Here is a 13,716-nt window from a genome sequence, read left to right as displayed (position 1 = left end):
AACTTAATGGTCTCTGTGTTCTTGAAGCCTGAAGTATTTTGGTTAATTTTTAGTTTCTCTTTGGTATTTACCATAATCTTTTTCTTTGGTTCCTTAGTGTTAAATTTTCTGAAGTTTTGTGTGGTCAGCTGTGACATGAGGAAAATTAAGGACAAAAATAGGAGTTTTTAATAGAGCTAAATTTATTTAGTTTATATTTAATATAAGATTATGGCCTCACATTTTTGCTGTGAAAATGAAGTATAGTAATTTTTTTTTTTCTTGAATGTGTGTGTTGTCCAAATAGCTACATTGCTTCTCTTATTATTCATCCATTCCCATTCCCATTCGCCATTTTGGAAATCCTGAAGCTGGGGAACCCATGAGCAGTGTTAATTAAATTCAGTTAGAAGCAGTACAAAATGGATTTAAAAAAAAATGTATCCAGAAGTTGAATGTCTTGAAGTAAAATTTCAGACATACAATGAAAAAGTCTTTCATGATCACAGAGATAAGAGAATCATCCCTAATGTGTTGGTGCTTCTTGCTTGGGCCAAGGCAGCCCTAATCTTTCCAGGTTCTTCCCTGCCATCCTGTTGGTCAGGGTATCTGTAGCTCCCAATATTTAAGTCATAACACAGGGTGGGTGGGTAGCAAGAAAGGTTTTAGAAAAACAAATCCACAGTGTAGATGAGAAGACTCTGTTGACCCCTTCCATCTTACACCCAAGACCTCCTAAAGAAGCTTCCCTAGGAACATGCCTTAGGTGGTTTCTTGTTGCCTTGCTCTGGGACTGTGTGAAAAGGGGTTTTGGGGTTGGATGCCCTCTGGACTGGATTGAATAAGGCAGCACCAGGTTTTCAGTTATCTGGTGGGGGAGGGTGTGCTTACTAGATGCTGGCACAATTAAATGATGATGTAAAAATGCCCTTGGTAATTTTGCCCAAAACAAAGCCTTTTCTCCCTGTGACAGTGGCTGGCAGGTGGGATCACCATGTGATAGCTTTAATTTGATGTCAGTGATAATGTTGAGCAGCTGGCATGCAAAGAGACTGTTCAGAGGTGGCAGTGTATATAGTATGATGCCATAGTTGTGTAAAAGAACAATGTGAAAATTAAGGACTGAGTGCCTATACTTAGAAAAGTGCAGGGTGATATAGCAGAAAAGGCCTTAAGTTTGACTCCTATCTCTACCATCTGTCTAGCAACATAGTTGCTTAAAAAAAAAATTATCTGTAATTTCATTGCTTCTTGAGTTTTGGGCTTTAAGATTTAGGGAGTTTTCTTCTGGAGAAATGCCAGCAATATTCGTACAGTGTTTTCTTTTTCTACAAGAAGATAATCCGAGCACAGATTTTTATTGTATGATTTAGTGATGTAGGTAAACACTACTGTTGGCTGTTGTTTCTTTATATGGATTATTAAACCATTTATTCCAAAATAAAATGATAAGGGTATGCAAAAGTTTTATTCTGTGGATGGATAGGTAAAGGTTGGAGTGAGGTCACTTTAAAGGCAGTATGATAATAATGATTATTGGGTTAAGTGGTGAGTTATTAAACGTTTTCTGTATGTTAACTCGTCTGCTTATAAGAGGTATATGGGCAACTGTCCTGAAAGAAATCTGTATATTTGCACTTTCCTTGCCCATTTTTTTTTTAAGTTTGTTTATTTTTGAGAGAGAGGGAGAGGGAGACATAGAATCCAAAGCAGGCTCCAGGCTCCGAGCTGTTGTCAGCACAGAGCCTGACATGGGACTCAAACCCATAAATCACAAGATCATGACCTGAGCCGAAGTCAGATGCTAAAACTGACTGAGCCACCCAGACGCCCCTCTTGCCTGTTTTAAACTTTAGTTTGAGGTGGAAGACCTAGGGAGTTAATTTTGTTGAGATTAGGATCAGGAACCTTTTCTTCTTCTGAAATGGATTGTATACAAGTATTATTATATATTTTTCACTGTTGGAACTGTATCTAAAGAAGCGGAAGAGTGGGGAAAGACTTGGTTTATCCTGTCTTTGCTTGGGAGAAGTTGTTGACTTCTGTAGGAAGAAAAGTAGGGCTGTCAGGAAAAGTTCATGGGGGAGGTAATATTTGAGCTGGTCCTGAAGTAAGTAGGAGTGATGCTGGTAGAAATGTACTGGTGGCAGATTTTGTCAGTTTTCCACCATTAAGGTAATTACTGGTAAACATGAAACATGGAAGGTGTAGCCTGTCTTACAGCTGCAGATCTATGAAGGCCATCATCTTGTAGTAGCTAGCTGGTGTGTCAAGAATATCTTTCCATCCTGGAGAATTGAAGCCTTTTTGTGATCTAAATATACCATTTTTTAGTTTTAGAAATTCAGCTAGAAATCCACCAGGTTTCATTCAGTGTAGGGGTATGTAGGTCTGACATGCAGGTGTGATATGTGGCGGGAAGATAGAGAATTCTAAAATGGAGGAGCCTGCATTGATGCTATTACCAGTTGAGGCTCAGTGAGAAGATGAATTATCTTTGAAATTAGAATATTACATTTGGGGAAAAGGAGATCGAATTTATAGGGGATTTTCAGGGCAGCAATGAAATATGTTCGAGTCTAGTAGGTTATACTTTGATTTCTTGTCTGTTTTTTCAAAAGCTTATTTATTGGGGTGCCTTAACAGCTCAGTTGGTTAAGTGTCTGACTTCAGCTCAGGTCATGATCTTGAGGTTTGCAAGTTTGAGCCCTACATCAGGCTCTTTGCTGTCAGCATGGAGCCTGTTTTGGATCCTCTGCCCACCCCCCCCCCCACCCCCACCCCTGCCCTGCTTGTGCTTACGCTCTCTCTCAAAAATAAATAAAACATTAAAAAAATAAATATTTATTTATTTTGAGAGAGAGAGTATGCCCTCATGCACACACAAGTGGGGGGAGGGATGGGGTGGGGAGGAGCAGAGGAAGGGGGAGAGAGAGAATTCCGAGCAGGCTCCATGCTCAGCACAGAGCCTGACAGTGGGGCTGTGCTGGGCTTGATCTCATGACTGGTGAAATCACAACTTAAGCCAGTATATCGAGATTTGGACACTTGACCAACTGAGCCACCCAGGCGCCCCTCTTGTCTCTTTAAACATCAGTTTGCTGTTACCTTACGTTGGTGCTTTAAGAAAAAAATTCCAGGCTTTGGATCTGTAAAATGCCTATAAATTTAAAGGAATGAAATAGGTTATTGAATTGGAATATAGAATAAATCTTCGGTGTAGGAGTACTAAGGATTGTCGGGAGCTTATTGCTAGCCTATCCATTGTGTGTTACAGGCACTTCACAAAGGCTTTCCTGCCTGTCCCTGAATGAGATTAAATGTTGAGTTATGAGGTTATTTTGTAATATTGTGCTGTACTCTTAAAATTGTTTTCCATCACAACCACATGTAAAGATTTATTCTGAAATGGAATTTGGTGAGTTCTAGGGTAGTTTTCCTTTTATTTTAAAAACAAGGGAGATTTTTTTGTTCATGTTGCTACAAGAGAGAATATAGTTAATGAGTTTAAGCATTGTAAGCCTTTGGAGAAAGATCCTTTAAAGCAGATGAGTGCCTAATAATCATGTATAGACATTCAGTAACTTAGTACATGAATGTGATCCTTGGTCTGCGGTGATTCTGTGATTTGTGTGTGTGCTGAGGACTCTATGATGTAAAAGGGGGAACTAAATACCCTTTTATTTTATTGTATTTTATTTTATTTTTTAATGTTTATTTATTTTGAGAGAGAGAGTATGAGCAGGGGAAGAGCAGAGAGAGAGAGGGAGAGAGAATCCCAAGCAGGCTCTGGATTGTCAGTGCAGAGCCCGAAGTGGGGGCTCAATCCCACGATCATGACCTGATCTGAAATCAGGAGTCGGACACTTAACCTACTGAGCCAGGCACCCCAATACTCTTTTTTTGTTTGTTTGTAGATTTCTTTGTCATGATTATCTGGGATTTATGCTTAGGGGACCAATTTAATACTAGTAACAGTCTTGATATTTGCAAGAATGATAAATTTTTTGTAAATTTTGGGGTTAAATTTAAGAAATTTAAAAAACTTGATACTTGGGGAAACAGCCTAAATGTCCATGTAAAATCAGTTTGTATATGAAAGTTTCAGATGGGTTAGATGCAATTGAATATGACAGTAGGTGCTATTCTCATGTAAACTGTATGTATGTATTCCCCACTGATATATGTATTTGCTTTTCATTCTTAAGAATTCCAGGACTGAAAAGAACCACATTTTCCCTTACAGGGTGAGAACATGAAACCTGACAGACTCAAATGAGCCCTATCAGTAGTAGATGAGCTGGGAGTAAGTCCCAGATTTCTTGCTATCCAGTAGGCATTGTTTCCAGTACAGATGGTGTACATTTCAGATGTGGTGAGGAGTCCACGGTGATTTTTAAGATTAGAAAATTAGTAGTAACCAGCCCCTCAGTGGCCTGAAATTTGCTGTTGAGTTCTTGACTTAGTACTTTTAGCGTTTTTATGTTCTCAAAGCTTATTTAGTGTTATAAGTACTGTGTACATGGAATAATATTTGGAGCCGTGAAATATGCCGTGAAAGCGGCATTTAATTTTTAAAATCAGTTATTCCGCAGTTTGAAAAGACTTTGATAAATTTTATCTGCCCCAACTCCTCTCTCTCCTCCACAACTGTGTACTTTGTGAAAGTTGTCCATTCAGTGTTGGTTGAAGAAAAGGGAATGGGGTTGAAATGGGTTTACTTGTATGCAGGAAAACACATACCTTCTCAAAGTGTCACTACTGTTCTGTTTAGGAAGTAAAACCTTTCTTAGCCTTTTCCCTCCAACTCTGCCCCTTTGCTCCAGGGGTTCTGAAAGAGCCTTCCGGTTTATTTTATCCCCATTTTCTAGTTGGTCTTCTCTCAGAGCTCATGAATTCCATAATGCTTTACTCTTAAGGTATTTTATTTTTTCTTGGAACATAGAAGAAGCATGCCTTGTAAATGAGCAAACTGGGATTTGGTGAAAAGGCTTGACTTGACTGGACAAGGAAAACACATTTTGTTAATGAAAGTAAATGCAACGGTAGGCAACAAAAATGAAAATGTATTTTCTTTGAGGCCAATTCACACATGGTCAAGTGCTGTTCTTTGGGAGTGAGAATAAATAAAGTCACCAGTGAGTGGGAGAGAAGTTAAGTATGGCATCGTCTGAAAGTAATTCTTGCTTAGGAGTAAGATTCAGAATTGGAAAGTAACTGTATATATGTTAGTGTTTGAAAGATGTTCCTCAGCATTAAACAGAGAATAGAATTTATAGGATAAAGTAAAGTGGAGAAACAGCTGGATCCTACTAGAATCTCTTACCGACATATTATTTGCCCATATAATATGGTTTGTGGCAGCTTTTTAATCCTGAACTGGCTTTAAGCTATGATGTATTTTTGGAGTATGTATACCACTCTCACCTGTCAGTACAAATTATTGAAATTTGAAGTTGTGTATTTTTGTCACTTGTTAGAATGCAAAATTCATGGAGTTTCTTAATGTTTTAATTTTTTTCTATTGCTTTCTAAAATTGTTTTTAAGAGAATTATTTATGAAAAAGTTTCAAAGACCAAGCAGTTGTTTTGGTTATAGAAGTTGACAAAAGTGCCTAGTTTAAATTAGTATTATAATATTTTATATTCAAGACTGTTTCTTTGAGAGAAACTGCAAAATCATAATAAGATAACATGAGTTAATGTCTTCTAGCTATTTAGCCCTTTGAGATTTTTCGAAGCATACTTGACACTCTTGGAAATGATGGAGGTGTATGTGCACCCCAGTGTTTATGACATTATCAGCATTAACCAAATTATGGGAAAAACCCAAATGTCCATCGATGAATGGCTAAAGAAGTGGTATATATGTGCAGTGGAGTAATATGCAACCATCAAGAAGAATGAAATCTCGCCATTTGAATGACATGGATGGAGCTACTCAGAGTGTATTATGCTAAGTGAAATGAATCAGTCAGGGAAAGACCAGTACCATATGATTTCACTCATATGTGGAATTTAAGTAACAAAACAGATGAACATGGGGGAAGGGAAACAAAAGGCAGTGGGGAGACAAACCATAGGAGACTCTTAACTATAGAGAACAAACTGGGGATTGATGGAGGGAGGAGATAGGTGAAATGGGTGATGAGTATTAAGGAGGGCACTTGCTGTAATGAACATTGAGTTTTCGGTGTAAGTGATGAATCACTACATTCTACTCCTGAAACCAGTATTATACTATATATTAACTAAAATTTAAATAATAACTTGAAATATTAAAAAGCAAAAGAAATGGGAGGAGGTGTTATTCGTGTTTTATAGATGACGTGGAGGTTTTAATTTGTACAGTTTTGCATCAGAAGGTCCTTCAGGAACTTGAGACTATGTCTTAAGTCAGTTAGGCTTTCATGCTTTTTCTGTCCCATTATGTTAAATTCTTAATAGATCTATGCTCCTCCATATTTTCATTCCATGGTATACATGTACAAAGAGATATGCAAGAATCCCTTTTGACATATGTAGCACACAGTGTTTAAAAACTGGCTTTCCGTTGGTGTTGCTTCAAGAACCAGCTTTATTGCCACTTTCTGTATTATAAATGCTAGGAGCCTCAGTTTCCTCATCTGTAAAAAGGGATTAATGTTATTATTGAGGTTGCTAATGGGGCACTGAGGGAAAGTAGGAATTGTAGGGAAATGAGGGAATTGTAGAGTTGACTTGTGACTCTTTTCCTGGGACAGAAGTCAAAGACAATATAAAAACATTCTTGCCATAGCAAATTTCTTTGTGTGCTACTATTAGAAATCACCAAATAATGATACGAGTACCTATCAGAACTATTTTTGTTTAAAAATAATTGGTACATGTAGTTTATTCTCCTTTTTTTTTTTTTGTTTTTAAAGGTTACGGGAAGTTTCAGAGAAACTGAACAAATACAACTTAAACAGGTAATAGTTTTAAGGTATTTTAAATTTTCTGAAAACGATTTTTCTTAACTAGGAAAAAGAACTCATTTAGGTAGAAGCTACTAAGAATATTATAAGCTATCAACTTTTATTAATTCGTTTCATTTGAATTATAGGTTCTATTCATACTGATTTTTTAAAAAGTCTGGAGTACCAAGGACATACAGTAACTATGAGGATATCACAATTATTTTTCAATATTGCTTTAAGATATGTAAATAATAATTTTTAGAAACAAGTTTTGCCAGCTATCTTTTCCTTTGGTTAATTGGATAAAAACCAAACAACCAACCAACCCTAGAATGTGTTTGCCATTTAAAAAATTATTTTTCTTTGTCTTTCTTTTTTATTCCCTAGCCATCCCCCTTTGAATGTATTGGAACAGGCTACTATCAAACAGTGTGTGGTAGGACCAAATCATGCTGCCTTTCTTCTTGAGGTAAATCGTTTACTGTAAGATACAGAAATGAAAAGGAACAGTTAAAATAACAATTGTGCATTATCATGTGTCTTCCTTTTAAGCCAGAAAATTTTCTGTTTTTAAAATAGAAGGTTCTTGCAAGAGTTATTTCAGAGATCACCCAGTTCTATTTCCTTATTGTGTACATTCTCTGGCTCAGAGAAAGCTTAAATGATTTACTACAGCTTGAAACTAGTTAGTAACAGAATGGAGAAGTTCCTGATATCCAGTCATTTACTTACTCTGAATTCTGTTAGATTGGGATACTTTACCTTGTTTTTGCTGCTATCCTGATCATGTATGTAACACATACTTGCGCACGTCAGGTGTGAGTGCCTTCTGGAAAGGAGCTTATTTGTTGTCTTATAATTCATAAGACAGTGATGGGGACATAATCTGTTTATTGAATAAATTCATATTTTAATACACATTTTTACTTGGGCCATTTCTTCTTTTTTTTTTTTTTTTGCTTTCAGGATGGTAGAGTTTGCAGGATCGGTTTTTCAGTACAGCCAGACAGATTGGAATTAGGCAAACCTGATAATAACGATGGGTAAGACATTATGCCCTTTGCATTTAGTAAGTATTTAGCTCTTAAAAGATATTATATTAAACCTGTGTTTTGATTCTGATAGCCCTCAAGTTTAAGAAAAAAGCATTGTAGAAAATGAGGGACTTAAAATAGTGAACTGGTTATTTTGTAGTTTGATTTTAATTTTTCTGCAAGCGGTGATTTATAGCTAAAATATTAGCATTAAAAATAGCAGAAGAGTAGATCACTTAACAGAAATTTGTTACCAGAAGAATGATTTATGTATGTGGTAGGTCCCAAGTCAGATCTGTTCTTTGATTGAAATGACTTTTTAGATCTTTTTTTTTTTTTTTTAAGATTTTAAAGTAATCTCTACACCTAACGTGGGGTTTGAACTCATGACCCCAAGACTGAGTCGCACGTTGTACCAATTGAGCACTGGCACTCCGTGTTTTTTCCTTTTTAATATTTCCAAATCCAGTAACTCAATTTGAGATTGACAATGGTGTTTAAAATTGTAGTCTTTATAAATGATGATATATTAAAAGAGTTACTGGATAATGTATGATGAATTTCAGTTGACTGCCTCTAAGGAAAGCATGATTCCTTTAAAAAATCCAAAGAACAATTCATTTGCAGTTAAACCATGAAAACACTTTCAACCAGGAGTGAGTGCTGGATTGCCAGGAGCCTGTGATTTGTTAGGCTTGCTCTTTGATGTGAAGTATACATTCCAGGAGGAGCAGTGGGAGAATTTGTGGGGTTGGTATTTGAGCACAGTCACTGCCAGGGTAGTGAGGCTGAGAAACCCAGGCTTGTGCCTAGGCAGTTTGGAACTGTTCTGTAGCTGTTCTACCTCCCATTTTTGTTTTTGTTTTTTCCCCTCCCCAGGTCGAAGTTGAACAGCAACTCGGGAGCAGGGAGGACATCCAGGCCTGGGAGGACAAGTGATTCCCCATGGTTTCTCTCAGGTTCTGAGACTCTGGGCAGGCTGGCAGGCAACACGTTGGGGTAAGTTGTGACCACTTGATGGCCTCCACTGGTCTGGGCCTGCGCTCTGTGAATGCTGTCACTCTGATTGATTGTCTTCAATATTATCCGGCTCTGTAGTGAGGAAACTCCTGAACTCTGGGCAGGCATTCCCATGGGTCTTGGCGAGGCAGTGTGATAAAAATAACCCATGCAGGCTAATTACAATTAACCCAGGCCCTTGACCTTTTAAAAATGTCTAATGTTGAGATGTGTTTATTGTATCACTTACCATGTCATTTGTGTTATTTCAGTTTTTCAGTCATGCCGCCTTTGGTCTTGTGCTAACTCTTGGGTAAAAAAATCTAACGTTTATTTCTTTCTAGTTTCCAAATTTGGTAGTTCTTTCTGAATTAATTTAGTGAGGTTTGAAAATCATGTGACTAAACCTGACAGCCTTTAATAAAGGTATTTTCATGTTTTTTATTGATATATTTGACATATAACATTATATTAGTTCCAGATGTATAACATAATGATTTGATATTTATGTATTGTGAAACAATCACCACAATAAGTCTACTTAACATCCATTGCCATACATAGTTACAGATTTTTTTTCTTGTGATGAGGACTTCTAAGATCTTTGAAATAGGCAATAATACAGTATATTAGCTATAGTCATCATGTTATACATTACATCTCCATGACTTATGTATTTTATAACTGGAAATTTGTACCTTATTTTTACTTTTTAGATTATTTATAAAATGTATACCTCTTAAACTAGATAATCAGCTCTTCCATTTTATCTAAAGTTGATAAGCTGTCAAATTAAAGAAATCATATACAGATCCCAAGCTAGATGATTTTACTCATTTTATGCCTTGATTCTTGAATAGCTAGATTTTCTGAAATTACCTGATGAATGATTAGATAATGCCAAATCAGTTAGAAAATATGTTCAAAGACTGATCTGTGAAATATGACTAGAAGCAATTTAAATTGTTTTAAAGTATAGTAAGGGGAGGAGGAAGGTTTTAAGCATTTTAAAAATATTTTGACACTGAAATTCTAGGTAAAGTTAGATTTGAAAATTGAGGGCTCCAAATGCATATATATATATATATATATATATATTTTTTTTTTTATGCTGAACTAAGTTTATTTTGAGGTGAGAGGAAGGTTATTTATTTGAGTACATCCTTTATTTAGCTCATTCTGTGCTAGAACTATTAATAGGAAATGTAGCTCTGATCTTTACTAAAATATTAAGTATCTCCTTTTAATGGTCCTATGCACATAACCAACAGAACAACAGTATATGAGAAAGAATTTTGAAAATGATATGTAATAGAAGAGATTTTTATTTCATTTGATAAATCTGGAAGAAGTTTGATTACATTTATTTAAGAAAGAATAACTATTATGTATGATACTATGTCAAACTATACCGTATTCTTTAAAAAATTGCTGTGTTTCATTGCAGAGTCAGCAAACTATAGCCTACGGGCTAAATCCATTCCTTCTTGTTTTTATTGAAACACAGGCGTGATTGGTACTTTTACTGTCTGTGGCTGCTTTGTGCTAAGATGGCAGAGATGAGTAGTTTTGATAAAGACTTAGGCCCACAAAGCCTAAATGAACTATTTAGTGTTCTGCTCTTTACAGAAAAAGTTGGCTGATCTCTGGTTTAGTTTATGCATTTATATAGTGGCATTTGTTAGCTAATCTGTACTCTGTATTTATTTTTAAATTAAAGTTTTTATTTTGGGATATTTTGGCTTTCTTTCTGTTGTTCTTGAAGTGCATCACTGAAATAATTTGACTTTTAAAAAGTTGTAAAAACTTTAACCTGGTCTCCTCAAATGTTATTAACATTTTAAATAACTGTAGTACAGTGTTCAAAACTAAGAAACTAACAGTGATTAGTGTGCTTAATCTACAGAGTTTATTTACATTCCACTAATTGTCCCACTAACACCCTTTCTCTGGTCCACCCGTTCAATTCAGGATCCCATATTGCATTTAGTTGTCACGCTTCTGTAATGTCTTCCAGTCTGGGACAGTTTCTCAATCTCCTTATCTTTCTTGACCCTGATTAGTTTGAAAAATGGTTGGTCCTGTTTTAGAATGTTTGAATTTGTCTATTAACTCATGATTAAATCCAGGTGATGCTCCCCCCCTCCCCCCCACCGTAAGCGTAACTTTTTTTTAGAGTGGTTTTCAGGTTTGCAGCAAAAATGAGAGAAAGATAGAGATTTCCCATATATTCCCAGTCTCCACACATGTACAGTCTCTTATTATCAGCATTTTCCACCTGAGCAATCCATTTGTTAAAATTGATGAACCCACATGGGTACATCATTATAACCCAGAGTCCATAGTTCACATTAGATGTTGTACAGTCTGTGGGTTTGGACAAATTTATGACATGTATGTATCCTCCATTATAGTATCAAACAGAGTAATTTCATTTCCTTAAAAATCTTCTGTGCTCTGCCTCCCTTTCTCCCCTCTGACCCCTAGCAATCACTGATCTTTTTATTGTCTCCATTGTTTAGTCTTTCCCAGAATGTCATTCGGTTGGAATCATATGGCTTCTTTCACTTAGTAATAGGCATTTAAGTTTCCTCCATGTCTTCATATAGCCTGATAGCTTGTTTGTTTTTAGTGCTGAATAATATTCCATTGTCTGGATGGTACCACAGATTATTTGTGCATTCACATACTGAAGGACATCTTGGTTGCTGCCAAGTTTTGGCAATCATGAATAAAACTGTTAATGTTGTGTGCAGGGTTTTGTGTGTGTGTGTGTGTGTGGGGGGTGTTGGTGGGTATACGCTTTCAACTCCTAAATACCAAGGAGCACAATTGCTGGAATATATCTTTTTTTTTTTTTTTTTTTAATTTTTTTTAACGTTTATTTATTTATTTTTTTAAATTCTTTTTTTTCAACTTTTTTTTTTTTTTTTTTTTTTGGGGGGGACAGAGAGAGACAGAGCATGAACGGGGGAGGGGCAGAGAGAGAGGGAGACACAGAATTGGAAACAGGCTCCAGGCTCCGAGCCATCAGCCCAGAGCCCGACGCGGGGCTCGAACTCCCAGACCGCGAGATCATGACCTGGCTGAAGTCGGATGCTTAACCGACTGCGCCACCCAGGCGCCCCAACGTTTATTTATTTTTGAGACAGAGAGAGACAGAGCATGAACGGGAGGGGCAGAGAGACAGGGAGACACAGAATCGGAAGCAGGCTCCAGGCTCTGAGCCATCAGCCCAGAGCCTGACGCGGGGCTCGAACTCGCAGACTGCGAGATTGTGACCTGAGCTGAAGTCGGATGCTTAACCGACTGAGCCACCCAGGCGCCCCTGGAATATATCTTAAGAGTATGTTTAGTTTTTTGTTTTTTTATTTTGGGGAGAGAGCACATGAAGGTGCGTGCGCGAGTAGGGGAGAGGGGCAGAGGAGGAGAGAGAGACAGACACAGGGAGAGCGAGAACCTCAAGTAGGCTCCACGCTCAGCACAGAACTCAACTCAGGGCTGGATCCCATGACCCTGGGATCCCGACCTGAGCTGAAAACAAGTCGGATGCTCAGCCAACTGAGCCACTGAGTATGTTTCATTTTGTAAAAAACTGACTACTGTTTCCAAAGTGGCTGTCCCATTTTGTTTTCCCACCATCAGTGAGTGAGAGTTCTTGTTGCTCCATATCCTCCTCAACAATTGGTATTATGTTGTCAGTGTGCTAGATTTTGGCCATTCTCATAGGTGTATAGTGATACCTCGTTGTAGGTTGCATTTCCTTAGTGATGTACCATGTGGGACATCTTTTTATATGCTCACTTGCTATTTTTTCTGGTGAGGTGTCTCTTGAGGTCTTTGGCCCATTTTCTAATTGGATTGGTTGTTTTTATATTTTTGAGTTTTAAGAATTCTTTGTATAATTTAGATAACAGGCCTTTATAATATGTGTCTTGCAAATATTTTCTCCCAGTCTATAGCTTGTCTTCTCATTCTTTTGACAGTGTCTTTTACAGAGTGTCTTTTACAGAGTGTCATTGTGCCTTTGGTGTCCTATCTAAAGTCATTGCCATACCTGAGGTCATCTAGGTTTTCTTTGGTGTTTAGCTTGTAAGAGTTTTATAGTTCTGCAGTTTACATTTAAGTCTGTGATCCATCTTGAGTTAATTTTTGTGAAGAGTGTTTAAGTCTTGTGTCTAGATTCAGGTTTTTTTTGTTTTTGTTTTTGCATATGGATGTCCATTTGTTCTGACACCATTTGTTGAAGAGACTGTCCTTGCTCCACTGTGTTGCCCTTGCTCCCTTGACCCAAAGATCAGTTGACTGTATTTATGTGGGGGATTGGGGGGGGGGTGTCTATTTCTAGGCTCTGTATTCTGTTCTTTTGACCTGTTTGTCTCTCTCTTTTTTTTTTTTTTTTCCCAATAGCACACTATTTGGATTACCCTAGCTTTATGAATCTTGAGGTTAGATATAGTGTCTGTCCTTTAACTTTGTAGTTCTTCACGGTTGTGTTGGCTATGCTAGGTCTTTTTCCTCTCCACATAAACTTTAGAATTAGTCTGTTGGTATCCACAAAATAATTTGCTGAGGTTTTGATAAGGATTGCAGGTGATGCATTTTTGGCAAGAATGCACAGAAGTAATGATGGGCCTTTCTCGGTGCATCATGTCAGGAGGTGCATGATGTTGCTATGTCTCATCTGATGATAAGGTTACCCCTCATTAGTTAAGGTGGTGTTTGCCAGGTTTCTTAATTATATTAAGTTACTATTTTCCTCTGTG

The 13,716-nt window shown here is 37.1% G+C and overlaps 1 protein-coding gene across 8 annotated transcripts in view; it reads left to right on the top strand.

Annotated features, from left to right (window-relative positions):
* UBR5 (ubiquitin protein ligase E3 component n-recognin 5) overlaps nt 1-13,716 on the top strand; it is a 136,536-nt gene that overhangs the window by 34,729 nt on the left and 88,091 nt on the right. For 7 of the 8 annotated variants that reach the window (XM_045049765.1, XM_045049764.1, XM_045049766.1 and 4 more), the window contains exons 2-5: nt 6,885-6,929; nt 7,305-7,386; nt 7,884-7,960; nt 8,831-8,950. In XM_045049765.1, coding sequence (XP_044905700.1) covers nt 6,885-6,929; nt 7,305-7,386; nt 7,884-7,960; nt 8,831-8,950 — 324 coding nt within the window. Of the gene's footprint in view, nt 1-3,806; nt 5,025-6,884; nt 6,930-7,304; nt 7,387-7,883; nt 7,961-8,830; nt 8,951-13,716 lie in introns of those variants that run through there. The other variant, XM_045049767.1, reaches the window with a different exon arrangement.

The sequence above is a fragment of the Felis catus genome, chromosome F2 (genome assembly GCF_018350175.1).
Source record: "Felis catus isolate Fca126 chromosome F2, F.catus_Fca126_mat1.0, whole genome shotgun sequence".
NCBI classification, from domain to species: domain Eukaryota; kingdom Metazoa; phylum Chordata; class Mammalia; order Carnivora; family Felidae; genus Felis; species Felis catus.
This window is presented reverse-complemented; position numbering and strand designations above follow the sequence as displayed.